Source organism: Symphodus melops (assembly GCF_947650265.1).
Source record: "Symphodus melops genome assembly, chromosome: 15".
NCBI classification, from domain to species: Eukaryota; Metazoa; Chordata; class Actinopteri; order Labriformes; family Labridae; genus Symphodus; species Symphodus melops.
In genome coordinates, this window is record NC_136705.1 from 12,365,054 (window position 1) to 12,382,184 (window position 17,131).

General features: G+C 37.9%; 1 protein-coding gene across 1 annotated transcript in view; it reads left to right on the forward strand.

Annotated features, from left to right (window-relative positions):
* The window catches only part of cdh5 (cadherin 5), a 34,142-nt gene extending 19,951 nt beyond the window's left edge, over positions 1-14,191 (forward strand). The window contains exons 12-15 of the mRNA XM_079362226.1: positions 2,383-2,513; positions 2,750-2,864; positions 7,560-7,692; positions 9,029-14,191. Coding sequence (XP_079218352.1) covers positions 2,383-2,513; positions 2,750-2,864; positions 7,560-7,692; positions 9,029-9,416 — 767 coding nt within the window. The 3' untranslated portion in view covers positions 9,417-14,191. The remainder of the gene's footprint in view (positions 1-2,382; positions 2,514-2,749; positions 2,865-7,559; positions 7,693-9,028) is intronic.
* The last annotated feature ends 2,940 nt before the right edge of the window (positions 14,192-17,131 follow it).

Here is a 17,131-nt window from a genome sequence, read left to right on the forward strand (position 1 = left end):
GTCAAGACCAGGCGGCTACATGAAACTCGCTGCATTAATACCAGACAGACAAGAGAGAAGGCGGAGGAAGACAAAAGGAGAAAGGGAGAGAGAGAGAGAGGAAGATAAATGAGATGCATGAAGAGAGAAATGGAGAGAACAAAAGAAACAGAGAGAGGACAATGACAAAGAGACAGAAATCCAGAGAGACAATAAAGACATGAATTCAAACGGTGGTAGAGCAGGAGATGAAGGAAGGACAGAAACTGTTTTCATCTTTTATTCAGTTAGTTAAGACTTCATCTGTATCCATGTCCTCCCACACACACACACCTACACACACACACACACACACACACACAAACCTTCAGTCACTACATGTTTCAGAAACCTGATCTGAGTGAGGCGGTTGTGTATACTAAATTTGGTTGTCACACACTTTGAACACAAATCACAAGATACAACTTCATCCACATTGTTTCAGGAGTCTCTTTCTATGTAATTAGTTTGTGAATAGAAACTGCTGTGTCTTTCATTGAATGTGTGAACTATACTGTAATCAGCAGTTTGCAAGCCTTCAGCATAGAAGCAAAAAAGTCAGGGGGCCCTGATCTTTGTATCTCTTTGAGCATGTCGGACATCTTAAAAACCACTTCTCAAACCACTCCATCTTCTGAGTGACGCTAAATAGTTTCTCGAAATAAAATTAAGTTTTACTACATTGAAGGAGGAAAGTGGAAAGCTCAGCTACGACAAGACAGCAAAGTAGCTGTGCTCGGCTATCTTCACAACTCTTTACTTTTACATTTGAAGAAGTTTATGTCAAAGTTGATGTGTCTCTATTTGGAAAACTCTTTGCTCAAATGTTAGACCACAGAAATCTTGAAAATCAGCCAAGACCTATATCACTCCTTTACCAACCCTACAAGAGCTTCATCACTCCAAAGCACATTTATTACTGTAGCATTGTACTTTTCACCACTCAACTCATGTTCAGCTGCTGAGCTATTGAAACCCATTTCACAAAGTTCCTGATAATGTCTGTTGCTGATGCTGCCAAAAGAGGCAGTTTGTGTCTCCATTGAAAAAGAGATGTTATATGAGAGATATGATATGATAGGCATGCGTGACATGTTACATAAGCCCTTGTTGTTTCCACTGTGTATGTTTGCATGGTCTTCTTTTTTTGTGTGTGTGTGTGGCTGAGCTGTTGGGGTTTCGAGGCACTTCCACTTCAGGGTCACTTACAGTTGACCGGGGCAGATCTAACTGGGCACAACTATATCTAAATTGCTTGTGGCAAAGGTTACATTTTATGTCAGTGCAACAAAGATGGATAATCAAAGTGTAACAATTTAATTCAGAAGTAAATTCGGTCTCAGAACAGATTTTGTTCCTATATTTGAGGTATTCTTTTTATAGGAAGAACTTTCAAATAGACCAACAATGAGTTACTTCAGTCATAAGAATAATACTGTCGGGTGGAGTCCAATATCATTTCGTAAAACACTACTTTTCAAAGGCCAATACGATTCAGAGTGCAAATGTCAGCAACATTCATGTTGTTTCCATTTAAACGTGACTTTAAACCAGAGCTCGCTGCGTGTCTCTTTGTCTGGGAGTTTAACAAAGTGTGTCTAGGTATGTTTGAGTGTTTGCGAGGGTCTTTCCTGCCATTGTGTTCTCTGATGGTCGTTCGGCAGTGGGATTGTGTAGAAAAGCTCTCTCCATCATCTCAGCAGGAAGCACCGAATACCAGGGTTTTGTGCTAATGTCTGTTTTGTTGGTCAACATGTTTTAGCTATTTATTTTAGTCTATTATTGGTTTGATTTGTTTCAATCCCTTTTGGTGATCTTGGACCTTCAGCTTTTTATCTACTTTGACTCTTGACTTTTAGATTTGTCTGGCTAAAAACAGGCCTGAATAAAAGGATTACGGTATACATTGTCTTGTGCCAGACATTTCCAGTCATGACATTTTCATCTGAAAATTTAAAAATAGTACTTGGATGTATTAATCTTTGTCATTTCCAAAATGGTCTTGTGCAGGATGTCATGATTTCATGTTAAAAGGCGCTACCATTGTCTGTAATCCCAAATGACTGAAATCTGAGATGCGCCAAACTGACAGATAATCACAAGTGATCCGTCTGTCTTCATGTAATGACTCTCCTCTTATTCTTGTTGCTTGTTTTATCTGAGATGCAGACACTCGCTGTAAAAATAGACTTTAAAGTCTCCATATACCGAGCAGGTGAACATTTCATTCACTTAACGGGGAACAGTTATGATGAGTCAGACAGATTAGACACAGATTTAATCGAAAGGAATGGGAAAAAAGGTGTAGGTAATTGGGATATTTTTTACACTGAATGTGTGTATTCATGTGCTTACCTCTTTTAGACGGCACAGCAGACATCATGGTGAAACAGGGGCCCTTCAGCCTGGATGACCCCGAAGATTACAGCGTGTATGTGCGCCTGACTGACGGCGGACGACCAGTTCAGACTAGCATCACAAAACTGGCAATCAAGGTCTGTGTGTTTTTGCAGCTCCTTTGTGTTTCCAGATTTCAGATTTTGTTTTCTACATCGAAAAGTTGAAGAAGGCGCATTGATTGATTTCTAAAGTTCAAAGTGAACACTTGATAATTTTTTCTTCTAAATATTCAGTCATATACAATGCACAGATTGAATGGACACACAGTGGCTTTATACAGTACATCAGCCAGTTTCACTGATGTTCATGCTATTGTTATGTGCTGTTTTAGTCGTGTCGGTGTGACGCCAGGAGAATTCCCACTCAATGTAAAGCTGGTGCCCGGAGGATGGGAGTGAGCGTGCATGCCCTTATTGCAATTCTGCTCTGCATATTGACCATACTTGGTAAGTGTTCGTTTTTTTTTCTCCTTTTAAAGTCTGCATGTTTGATGGATAATTTTTGTAATTGGGAGCAATTCTTCAAAGCACTTTACAAAAACAATTTTGTCAGGTTTTTCACAACAGTGTCACAAGTACCTCACTTTTAGAGACAGGCTTTTCATTTTAAAGCTGAACTCGAATAATGTTGAACATCAAAGTCAAAGGGGGGGGCGGGGGGGTCTGATTTATGTCCTCAGGTAAGATTGGAAGTCAATGTCAATGTGTTATTGGATAATACTGTTAATGTTGTGTGTGCAAACTTTGGACTGATAGGTTTTTGGCAATGGAGCCATCCTGAATTTTTAGGCCAACTTTTAATGAGAGGAAGAAGTTTTTCCATCCTGACTGACAGGCCCTTGTAGTGTCATTCACAGGTAGCCAGGCCCTGAAGCATACCCTGCTTTATTGCTGACTCTACTCTTAAACTATATCTTACAGAATGAAGTCATACTGCGTTAAAGTGAACTTGAAGCAATTGGGCGAGAGCATTAACTCATTCAAATTATTTGGACTAAGGTGATTCATTAATTGAGATAAAGATTTCCATTCCACTTCAATTCTTCTGTCACATAGTTGTTTTAGGGTGAGGTCTTCATTTAAGAATCCTTCATTAGGACAAAGTCCACATATTTTCTGCAGTCTATTGCATCTCTTTTTCTATTTTAAAACAAATACACATCGCATTGATTGGCTTAAAGGGAAGTGGCTTTGCAAACTTGTCTGACTTGGCAACAGAGACTAAAGGGGGCGAGAAGTCGTGAGCGTCAATAAACAGTCAAAAGGAAAGGGAAACACTTTTAATATATCAGTGACAAGTTTTCCATCAAGTGTGTGGTAAACTTTTTTCGTTTTGTGAACAGTGTTGTTCATTAACCTGAATTTTGAAACCGGGGTTTGAGAGAACCGACTTTGAAGTTATTTTTTTGGAGATGAAAGATGAAAGTTTGTCGGAAGTAAACAAATCTGAATCATAATCAAACACAAGTGTATTCCTAACAAGCAGAAAAGTAAGATGCATCTCTGCCTGGCCCGCTTGCCTGTTTGTTTTGAAGTTTATAGGAAGATAATGAATGGGCATTAGTAACATCTTCACGCTTAGATTTAGGGACAGACAGAAGAGAAATGTAAAACTATTTATTTTTAAATGTCTTCCTTTAAGTGTTGAATCACAGTCTGTTTACAAACAGGTGTCAAAGACCTGTGTTAAACCTGAGGAGTTGTATTCTCTGGCAGGGTTTGACAAAGACAACATCAATGATAGATAGAAAAATGCCAGCACTGAGTGATTGGGGCACACAGACTCACTTGCCCTCGCTGTGCGATAAATAAGGTTTGTGTTTTGTGGGGAACAGTTCCCCTCCCTTTGTTGTTGGTTTTATGAATAATGCAGCGGCGGATGTGGAAATAATGCCTGCGGTTGTGAGCTCAATATTCTCTTTGATACCTTCGCCCCCTGCTTCTTTTTTTTTTTTTTTTTTCTGGTGAAAAAGAGACACTTGTCATGTTGGATGAGAGGCATGCCGGAGATAGTTGGCCAAACCAGAGGGGTGAGAAGTGCTGAGGAAGAAAAAGGCAAAGAGATGAAGAACTTGAAGATTAAAAGAGGGGGAAGGCGGAGTGACAGACGGGGGGGGGGGGGGGGGGGGGGAGAGAGAAAAACTTATATCTAGACTTAGATATGGGAGGTGGAGAGGGGTAAAGCAGACACAGTGAAGAGACAAGTGAGACAGTTAGCTGTGGTGGAGGGCGACAGAGTGAGTGACAGAGCAAGACAGAAAGAGGTTAAAGAGAGACCCCGAAGAGGAGAATTGTGGGAAAAAGCTGCAGAAGAATAGTAGTGGTAATGAGGAGAGTTTATCAGCTCTTAAGGTGCCGTCTGCTTATCAAACACTACCAAACACTCGACCTATTAACTATTTATACACTCTTTCACTATCACGTCTTTACCCCTCTGTTTTTTTCCTTCATCTCTCTCTTCCTCCCTCTCTCCCCCTCTGGGTCTCTCTGTCTCTCTCTCTCTCTCTGCCTCCCTTTCTCTCCTTCTCTCTGTCTTTCTCTCTTTATCACCCCCCCACCACCCCCCCCCCCCACCCCCCCAACACAGGCCAGATTAACTATTTAATGCACTTGTCATTATCTGCCAGGGCCCAAAGCAATTTACCACGCTCCCCATTCGCCGACACATTTTCTCACAAGTAGTCTGGTTTGACACGCGGAGGGGAAAAAAAAAACAGAAAAGAAAAATTTTCTCAGTCGTTTTTGTACAAAGAAAGGGCTTCTTTCCTTTTTTTCCCCTCCTTTCTCGTCCCTCTAAGTCTGATATCTCCAGAGCTTATTAAACTGCAGAGCATGTGTTGTAAAAGATTAATCTGTTGGTTTCCCAGGCAAACTTAAATTAGTCCCGCTCGCCCTCGACTAAAAGGCATGGCTAATGTTGCCCGTCCGCTGAGAGAGAAAGAGGTTCATATCAGGACCGAGGCTCGGGGCGTAATCTAATGTCAAATGTATCCCCTCCTCTCCTCATCTGTCTCCTCAGCCCTAACTTCTCCTGATTCCTCCACTTCCTCCTTTCTTCGGTCGTTGGTTCTTCTTGTTTGTTTCTCTTCTTCTAATTCGCCTTCTTTTTCGTGATTATTGGTTATCCCTTTGAGTGCTGCATGAAAAAGAAAATAAAAACATGTTTCTTTTGGCCCATTTTCTGTCCAATTTGGACAGAATGAAATAAAAGCAAAACCACAAGTGGAAAATGATTTGCAGGTTTACTGGAATAGGAAATACGTTTTGCTTCTGTCAACCAAAAGTCTTTCATACTCGAGGACCTGTAATGGGGGACTTTCCCCAGTTAGGGTTAAGAGGTCAGCTCTGATAAAACATCTTAATTGCAGGACCTGGTTTTAGGTGGAATTTGTGTTTTTTTAATAAAATTCCAGTTTTTACTCTGATGTTGTCAAGCAGGAGATGAAATGATGCAGTCCTATGGTTGCTTCCTAAGTATCACTTTGTTTAAAAATTCATCACCAAAGAATTCATGTAATGAAATCATTTTTATGAGCTCAGAGAGAGATTAAAAAATGTAAAAAGGGAGAAATGTGCTGCAAATTTAGAGACAATTTCAATTAAAAAGCACACTGACAAGTCCAAAATAAATGAAGTGGCAGAAATGGCTTACAAATGAAAGACAAAACTTGCTGCATTAAGGAAAAAGGCATTTAACAGGAAACAGGAAAAAAAAAAAAGCAAAGTTACACAAAAAAATCAAATGTCATCACAACAACAATGCTCCAGGACTATGAGTGCTGATGGGAAAAAGTTTTCACTGTAACAGCACATTTGGAGGGAGGAAAGGCAACTTTCTTACTCATCACACCATGAAGCAGGAAATGCTGCAGAATCAGAGCTATTTCAGAGGACAATGACCCACTGACAATACAAAAACTCAACTTTATATCATGTGCAAACAAACAAACAAAAACATTGCATTTGAGTGAAACAGTGTCAGATGGACAGGCAGATTTATTTGTTTACTACTAAAATAAACCTGGAGTCGGGAAATGTGGGTAATGCCCACAAATCATTCAGTATATATCAACTTCGGTTTAAAGTAGGATATGGAGATGCTAGATATTGAACCCAGGACCGCTACATCCCTCAACACTTAACTTCTGTTGGTCAAAGATAATCTTTTATGTTAGAAACCAGCATTGACTCAGTCTTAAGGAAACGGGAAGTCAGTTGTGGTCTCTGTTGACCCATCCGACTACAATCACCGTTTTCCTCTGCTACTTCCATCTTTGCTCCTAACAAACAATGGTGGAAATGTTTACAGCCACTCGAGGTCTTTGTTACTTGAACTTGGGAAAAACATGTCAGTTTGCTCATTTAATGATTTAACACTTAAAGTCTTTAACGTTTACATTCCTTTCTTTGCTTTCTTACTCCTTCTGTTTCCCCATGTTCAGCCCTTCTTCTCTGTTTCTCGTCTTCCAAATTTTCTATCCTTTCCTTTCTTACTCGTCTTGTTTTCTTACTGTATGCTCATTTCCACTTCCCATCCTGTATTTACTGAATCTCTCTTCCTGTTTCTTTGTTGGATCTGTTTGTCTCTCGTGGAGCAGATTCATTTGAGGTTTGAATGCTTTAGGCGAACATCTCAGACACCTTAAACCATCCACTCCTCATTTACTCCTCTCGTTCCTGTTCTTTTTTCTAGTGGCTTTCCCTCATTAGTGTTCCACTTTCCTCACTTGTTTCCTGCCCCCATTCTTATTCTGTTGTGGTTTTTGTGGCCTAATTCTTCTCTCATTTTTTTTTTTTTTAAGTCTGAGCACTGTTTTTCCATCAGGAAAAATAGCAGGACAATGTGTGTATCTGAGGGTTTTTCAAATGTTAAAGTATTTGTATATGACATATATAGAGAGAGACATTATTCTTGCAAGACCAGATCTAAAAATGGTGCAAATGGAGAGCCAGTGATTTCATCTTCATCAGATAAAGTCAAAGCCCTTGACTTGTTCTGTGTAAAAGAAGATCATTTCTGCTTTGTCCTAACTTCAAATGAATTTGGTGATGATCGTGCTGTTAAAAGTGATTATTACTTACAAGTCCTAAACAGAATGAATATGATTTAACCAACAAAATCTTATTTTTCTCTCCTTTTAGTCATAGTGATCCTGTTCGTGATGAGGAAACGCTACCAGAAGGATTCTCTGGCCAGTATGAAGAACAGTGGGGAGATTCACGAGCAGCTCGTTACATACGATGAGGAGGGAGGAGGAGAGATGGACACTAATGGGTATGAAGATTAATAAAAAAAATAATCTTAAAGACCTTTATTCAAAAAATTTTAAATGACTGAGCTCACATCCTCAGATTTCTTTCCTCTTGGACTTATAAAATAAAAAAGTAACCTTCGAAAACGAACTATAAGCAATTATTTATAAACTATCTCTTTTCATGGAGCAAAAAAAAAAAAAATTAAACTTGAAACATATTTTTTTAAACGTTTTGTCATCTTTTCAGCTTTGTCATTTAGGCCATGAACGCTCTTATTATTGTCATTCTTATCGTTGATTTGATAAACAAGTTCAGTAATTCATAGACTCACAGAAGCTGATGGAAGTAAAGAACATTTTTAATATGTGAATAAAGCAGTAATAATGAAAACAAAACTAATGAAGTTCCTCACACATTTACAGCTTCATATTTCAGACATGGAAGTCTCAGCATTGAGTTTTCTTTGCTGCATCTTTCAATTTGCTGACCCACTTTACTCGAAATGAATCATTAATGTCAAATTTTATCTGAATCTAATCATATCCATATTTAAGGAGAATTACATCTATCCATACTCTTGTACACTAGAGATTTTCTGCACCACACAAGTCACAATGGCTGTGAACATCTGCAGACTGACCAATGACAGGCAGCAGTGAACTGGACTGTGTTTTTGTTACCGTACTATAATAATTAATATAGAGATTCAGATTTAGGTCTTTTTTATTGTCAGTTATACCATACTTACTGGACATAGAGAAACATTGTTTCTCTCTTTACCACTATGCAAACAACTATAGTATAAACAATTATGAAAGCAAATAAAAGATATATACAAATATTTAAGTAATGCGCAACAAAAGTTTATTCAAAACAAAAGCAAAAACAACAAATGTGCATGGATTTCAACTATGTATATATATCTAAGGTACTAACTCGTGAAATGATGGCGCTCCAGTGTATTATTTAAAGTCCTCTGTCTTAAAGTGATGCAGATGCTTCTAGTTGCTAAGGAGGGTGGGACAGTAAAGTGTCCAGTGCTTATTTTAGAGGAGGTAGTGGGGGGACAGGGAGAGACAGCAGAGCAAAAAGCAAAAATCGTCAGCTTAACCGTAAGTATAGGATTCAAAACTACTGATTAAAACCATATACAATTTCTTTATTTTCTATGACAGCATTGTTGAACTGTCTTTTCCTTGTATAGTTTTAAAAAGCCTCTCAATCACACATGAAACATCAATGTGTCTGCTGGAGACACACATTTATTTCTTCAGAAAATAAAACATATTCATTCATGATCAAGTTAAGATGTACCATCATTTAGTAAGCTAATATACAGCCTTCCTACTTTTCAGCTATGATGTCTCAATCCTCTCTTCTGCTTGCAATGACGGCTCTTTGCTTCGCCACCCCGACCGCCACCCTCACCCCTCCCTCTACGCAATGGTGCAGAAAGCCCCCCACCACCACCCACAACCCACGGCGTGTAAGGGAGACATGGCCGCGATGATCGAGGTCAAGAAAGACGAAGCGGATCATGACAGAGACGGATTCCCATATGACACTCTGCACATCTATGGCTATGAGGGGCCTGAGTCTCTCGCCGGGAGCCTCAGCTCTCTGGAAAGTTCCTCCACTGGCTCAAACGTGGATTATGATTTCCTGAGTGAATGGGGGCCAAGGTTCAGGACCCTGGCTGAGCTGTATGGCGTGGATGGAACTGAGTACTACCATCAATACTGATGGAGACTGTCTATTAATGAGCACCTGTGATGCCAAAATACACATGCATATACAGATCAAAAACAGCCATAGAAATACACCCACTTAAATCCAACGTATGCAGAAAATATACACACAAACCAGGCGTTTAGGCTTTCCATTTTGTTTCTGGAAAAGGAGCTTCAGTCGAGCAGACAACCATTTTCTCCAAAGACTTCTGTCGCTTCTAAAAAAAAGAATCTGGGCGCTCTGTTTGAATAGTGAAAAAAACAGCTACATTTTGTTATCATGTGTAAGTCTGTGTCCTATGTTTTGACCAACTCCCCCTCATATTCACCAACAGAACAGAAGAGAATCATTAAACTCCGGGAAGAAGCTTCCATTTGAAACAAGCTGCTTTTGTTCTTAAAGAACTTTTTTTTTGGTGGCCCTTCCCTTTTCCAATGATTTTTTTAGAATCATTTTAGAGAAACATATGGACAGCACACCAAAGAAGGAAGTGTTTTAATGAGTATGGGATCCACCTGTTGGGAGGCCTTTTCTTCCTTCACATGAAGCTTTGTGTAACGTTTGCAAAATTCATTCTACATGAGCAAAATATAAAATTCTAGTCAGACGAAACTCTACTGGAACCGCAGCTAATCACATTTTGCTTTGAAATGTTATTGGCTTATTCGTTCACATGCTGGTCAAACATGTAACTCAGTTATTTCATTGCTTTATGTTATATTGCTTTTATTTCATAAGGCCCTATTTTGCATCCCCCTGTAACAAACCTGGGTTTGTCAGTAAAGGTTTGTTTCTCTTTTAAAGTTGTCTTTATGTGCACAAATATCAATATACATCTGCACCTATGAACAAAGTTGTTTTTATGTATCTTTTCTATCTCCTGGGGATGCAAAATAGTGCATTTTAAATCAAATCATTTTTAATTTAAACTTGTATCATCTTATTCTGTCTTTTGTAGCGGAGGCTTTTAATCTATTTGAGCTCTGATCTTTTTTTGTAATATTCGAACAAAAGGGCAATTTCAAAGCAAGAACAAGGAAAGATAGAATCTATTTCTAGATGATGTGAAATTGATATGCGAAAATGAGTTTTGACTCATGACCCGAGGTATGACCCGAGCAAGATGCTGTCCATATTGACTTTCAGGAATACAAAGTTGAACCGAGGAAAACTCATCAGGACTTTATTTTGTGATAAGCTCTCACTGGGTTTCTTAACAAATGTGTTGCTGTATTGATACAACAATTCTGAACACATTAAAAAAAAAACTTCAGATAAGGTCCATCAAATGTCCCGGTTGTTTGGCACAAGGGGAGGTTGTTATTTTTGTAAAAACCCTAAAACAAACAAGGAGTCTTTTTCTAAGTGAGTCATTTGTCAATTTTCTTGGCTATCTTGTGCTCTGCTGAGAGAGGAAAAAGACAACAGACTGATGGAGGGAAGGACTGAAAGGAAATGGCATTACAGATGCTCAGACTGAATTACAGCGTGTTCCCAGGGTTTATTTGACAGGAGCCATCATCACAGTTATTGTTCAGATGAAAGCTCAATTCTCAGAGGCCTACTAGAACAAAAGTCATTCAGACAGCTGCGGAAACACTGAGTGGCAAAGGCAGCTCGTCGGACAGTTGTGATGGGTCTGAGGTGACTTCAATAACTTTAACCTTTCATCCCTTTTGGCTACTGTCAGGGCAAAAACTCTACGATCCAAAATATCGATAGCCTTCAGAAAATCTGGTGCACTGTGTTGAAGAATGGAGGCTTGAAACTTTTGATGGACCTGGACAGTTTTCAGAAACGCATACTACGTATTTCCTACTTTCATGAGTTGTATGTAGTATGACTATCAGTTTGTTGTTTATTTTCAGAGTGCCAGTATGTCAGTGGTTACTTTCCAGTATACCAGACACGGCTGAACTGGTTTCCTGTTGTGGAATGTGGAAATAAACAATAGCCAAGCGGACAACAATCACTCGACTTCTGAAAAAGTTGAGAAGTGATTCATTTTGATTGTCCTGATTTTAATAATCAAAAAAGATCAATGTGTGGTTTGGTCTGATTGTGATCATTTCCCCTGTTACCATAGCCGTTGCTGTCTTTTGAAATGAATAATAGGTACACAAGGAAGACTGGGCTGTTGCAAACTGTACATTTTTTCCGAATTAGGACAATATTTGGATATTTTTTTGGCATACTGCAGATCTCACATTTGTTCTCTTACTGTATACTGCATTTTGGCCAAATCAGTACGTACTAGTACAGTAGGCAGTTTTGAAAACAACCTTGGACCTACTTGTCATCTCTCGTGACCTTTTCAACTTGGGCCCTCTCTTGAATTAAAAGTTTTAAACCAACACTTCAGTAACACAAATTAAGAACAATTAAGACTTGCAGAAAGAAAAAAATGTATGAAAGCTCATAAAGGTCAACTCATTGTTGTGAGTGACACTTCATAAATCAGTTTATGTCACTGTAAAGTGCAGCCCTTTTTCTATTTATGAGCATTGTTGCTGTTGTGTTTTTCAAACACATTGTTGAGCCCGGCTTAATTCTGATGAAGACACTGCCACGTGTCCTTTAGACTGTCCCACTGTTTTTTTAAAAATGTAAATCATTCGAGTTTAGAGAATGAAGTTTATTTATTCTGCTGTTTTATTCTGTTTTGTTTGGACTGGAGCTTGTTTCTTTAAAACCCGGTCTCTGTGGAATGCCATTTGAAAAACGCTGGATACAATAGCTGGAAGCCCTATGAATGCCTTCCTGTTGGGTTCATATATATACTTAGAGCAACAAGCTCCTCCACCTCACTCTCATTCCGCATCTCCTGAGCTCCTTGTTTGCTTGACCATATCTCTCTCTCTCTCCGTCCTCTAATCAGCTAAACCAAACACTGCAATCCACTTCCTGTCCATCTGGGAGGTTTGTTCCCTCCCCTTCCTGTCTGTGTTATCTTGAAGAGAGCTAACACATTGTGCTCGCTTCCCGTGAGCCCGCCCTGGGAAACAACCTTCAAGAGGAAAAGGGAGCTAGGCAAGTAGAAACACTGAATGAGTTTGGGGGTAACAAGAAAGAAAGAAGAAGAGAACAATATAAGACAATGATGAGTTTTCCAGCTGGGCAGAAACACTTCAGAGCAAAAGATGTTTGGGATGAAACGCTGACACACATCCAGGTGGTGTTAACATCCTGTTAGCTTGGCATCTTAAGGAAGCAGAAATGATTCTGGTGGTGACCCGTGTTTAATTTAATTTTTTTCATAGCTTCTTTAGATACATGTTTTTTTTTTAATAGATTCTCTAATGAGTTTTAACAGGTGGAAATCACTGCCAGCCCTGCCAGCTGAAGATGTTGGCAAATTACTCTATTACCACTATAAACATCCCACATTTTCCTCTCTCTATGTGAACACTTATTGCTGTTTGGAGAGTGTATGATGGAGCAGATCTTTCTGCTACAGGCTGCCAGCTTCAACAATACACAGATTTTTGGTCAGATACCTCTTTCAAAACTGTCATTTCTTGTAACTTGAATCATGATCAGGAGTGTCCATTCTTGACCCAAACAAAACTGGCAGCCAGAATTGTATGCCATTTTTTTGATCATCACATTATACAAGTTGCTCATAAAAATTAAAATTATACTGACTGGATTTGAAAATGTTTCACTATTAACATGAGCTGTCCCAATTTTTTTTTATGTTAAAGGTGTACAAAAAAATGAATATCCAGACTTATTTTATTCACAAAGAAAAACAACATCCAAAACACATTGATTTCTAGCTGCCATGTTCATTCAGTTGTTTCTTGTCTGAGATGGTTATTCACTTCTCTATGGTGACTTTAATATGCACATTATGAAAACATTACATTTGATTTCTGCATTATCTTAGCATTACTGTTCATTAGCTAAATCAGTGTAAACCAGTGACATTAATTTTGTTTTATTTTAACTCCTTAAAAGTGCCAAATTTGTTTATTTGTTTTTGTTTTTCACTATGGTTATCAGTGGTTGTGTGAGTGCATTATCTCCTTTCATCAAAGGGGAATCAGTTTGGATCCAGACAGTGAAAAAATAACTCTCAGGTTGGGATCCAAGCACAAATTAAGTGTTAAACTTGATGTGAAAAAAACATCTATCCCAATTTTTTATTTTATGATTTTTTTTTTTTTTTCATAATTCAGGCTTTTAACCAATTGCATCTGTATGTTCATTCCTGTGACCTGTTAATTAAGGAGTTTACTTTAAGGGACATGTATATAGAAAAAAATGTGCCTAAAACATTTTCTTGCCTCACCTTGTTTTTGTTTTGCCTCAATCTCTGTATTTAGAAGATGTTAAAGTTGACACAATCTCTTTTTTATTGCTGTAAAGAGTAAGAATAAGTTCATTTTTCTCCAAGTGGCAAAGATTAATCTTTGATGCATGAGTGACTGTCCGAGTGAATATGTGATTTTTTTTTTTTGTTTTCAGTCATGTGTGTGTCAGTGTGTGTCCTTGTGATTGTACCCATGTCTTGTACATACAAACAAATGGGTGTCAAACCAATAAAACTAGCAACAAGGTAGAAATACACTTTTTTCTCTTGTGTAAATACAGGAAAGCTCTGGATTGGAGCAAAAATGTGCCTTTATTCTTTAAAAAAAGAAAGAACTACTGTAATTCAATTGTTTTCTGATGGCAAACACTATGTTTTCTATATTGTTTTTATGGTGTAAAGCATCTACTTTTTATTACCTGAAATTTTTTGTAAGTGTAGAATAAAAAAATAAACACTGAAGTTCTATGTACTTGTGTTTTGTGTTTTAGAGTTCATCTACACTTTCACATTTTTGTAAAGGAAACTGTAACGTTTTTATTCATCAAACCACCAAAATGAAATAAAAAATAGAATATAAAATGACAAAAGCAGACTCCACCATTATTTAGCAGATGGTAACATCAGTGATTTGAATAGAGTCAGTGGTAGACCGGTTTGATCTCAGTATAACTCAGACAGTAATAAAACAAGTAGAAGAAAACAAACTGTTAGGAGTTATCATTGACAACAGACTTCCAAGACAAGACAAGCATGTACAGAAAGTTGAAACAAAAATGGGAAATACTTTGTTTATGCAAAAACTTGACACAACAAACAATTAAACAAGTCATTCAAACCTTAGTTTTTTCTTTACTTGGTTACTGCTCTTTGGTCCAGTCAAGTATTTAAGTATATAAGAGAATAGAGCTGCACGAGTTGCTCTCTCATGTGGGGATCAAATGTCAGTAAAATGCATTAAAGCCTCTGTTGGTTTGAAGTTAAAAATAGATTACTGTATTCACAGATGGTTTTCTAACGGAATGTATTTACAACTCAAAATTATCTTAATTTGTATAGAAGATATCCTTCAGTACTGACACAACATTATCCAACAAGGCATGCTGTGGGAGGTTGTTTTATGCTTCCTAAATCAAGATCATTATCGTCTCAACACTCAGAAACATAGAGAACAATGCCGGAATAGATTTCCTCCCAAGTCAGGTTAAACAATAAAGCTCTGGATATAGTTTTAGAAAAAGGACTTAAATAACATTATCTTCAGAGAAACTTTAGCCAGTACTGATAGGACTGTGGGCCTTGTTCGTGTAATCATGTAAGTTTATCTTTTAGATGCTGTAAAGATGTGTTAGTTTGTTGTTGTTTTTTTCCATTTATGCAAAATGTCTTTATTATTATTTAGTTATCGCATATATGATATATGTTGTGTAATGTTTTGCGTAGTGTGAAAAGAATATATAGTATTAATGTGTAGCATATATTGTGACAGTGAAAAACTGTCGCCAGCAAGAATAGCTTCTTGCTATGTTGAAGCCAATGGGGACCAAAAAATAAATAAATACTTGATCTTCCCTTCATGTTCAATTTAGACGTGTGTTGATTGTTGGTCAAACTTAAAACTCCAGGTCCTGAGGGAAAACTTCAGTATTTGCGTCACTATTTTTCTTTCTCCAAAAGGAAAATAAGATCTGAGTTAACAAGAAGACAATAATCCCAAGAGACCTTTAAGTGTCATTGTTTCAAAGGTTAAAATGTGTTAGTGTAACACATTTTGTTCCACTTTCATGTAATATCTTAATAGGAGGGTCACTGACCACGTTTCTAAAAAAAAGGGAAGTATGGACACAAAAAAATTAAAGGAAAAACAGATGTGATCTTGACTTACAAAAGTAGGTTTTTAGAGTTCTGAGAGTTTAGATGTTTGGGCTGGTATTAGGAGAAATGAAATCATGTGTTTTTATGACAAATCCCCCCCACGCCTATAAAACGAGAAGCTGGAATTTGCTGACCACGACCCAGGTCAGGTCAGATCAGGATTTGAAGAGTTCATCAAGTTACACCAAAGGTTCAACGTGCTGACGTACATTTCAAAAACAAGAAAATGTGTATGTTACCAGCAGGTGTTTATATAGTCAGTGTATTCATATTTAAGAGTCTATGTGTTATAGACCAACTCTGTCTCTCTGTTTAAAACAATCCAATATGGCAAACGTTACATATTGTGAGGTGGAGTGAGGAAAGCTCTGATCTCCTTGGCCTTCATCTTTGACATGTGATCAGATGTGAGTCAAGGGATATCGCAGTGTTTTACCCTGTTACAAACCAAGTGTAAATTCAGCACAGGTTCATGCGGTTTTATTATTGTGAGGGGCCTGGATCGAGGGGTAAGCCCTCTATATATGTGATCAAATCCATATGAGACAGGAACACTAGGCACGACAGAGTGTTTGAGATCACGAGGGTAAAAAACCAGAGAGTGAGACTATGAGAGGGAAATACCAAAGTGACGTCAATCTCCCAGTACGTCTTGTGTTGACATCCTGCTGGGAATACCAACACACACGCACACTCGAATGTTCGAAGTTGAACATGGATTTTGATCTTGCCGACAAATGGGACTCTTAAACAGAGTCAGGTGTGCATACACTTTTAGGCTTTGGTTTTTATCCGGTTAATATGTGGCCATATTTATAAACTCTTAAATGTGTCAGGAAGCTCAATTTTCAACAAATTTAAATGCCTATAGCTAATTTGTCAGAACCATGCGACTATTTCAAAAAGACATGTTGACTTACTTGCTTCTGCAGCTGCTTGTAAAGCTGTTTTCAAATGTGCTGAACAAATAAACTCCGCTTGATTTGACTTGACTTGACTTCCGAGAAAGGACTCCAGCTGTTTCTGAATCAACAACTATTAATGTTTTTTTTTGTTTTTTTTTCCTGGTGAAGAGACTGAAAGCGGTTGGGGAATGAACAACCCTAACAAAGCAATCTCAGCGTTATCAAAACGTTGAATCCAAACAACAGAAATAAACTGCTGATGTGACATTTATTTAATTACAAAAGCTTCTTGTGAATATTAAAAACCTTAAATCCCAATAGAGCATTCAAAACAAAACTTGTCTCCTTTGCATGTAAGTTGTATGTATTTGTGCATCACAAGGATTATGAAGTCCACCTGAAAGTATTGCCTCCACTACAGTACAATAAAATGCTTTTGAACATAATGTACTTAGTGAGGTAGAGCTGCATTATATTAATGTGTTTCAAGTTCTTTCTGTCTTTGGTTTAAGTTTAAACAAACTGATTTGCAAAGTCTCCAAGAGGAACTGTGAGTCATGAGTGTTTGGAAAAAAGAAACATTTTGGTTTAAGTTTGCTCTGTCCAATATTACACTAATAGACTACAAAGTG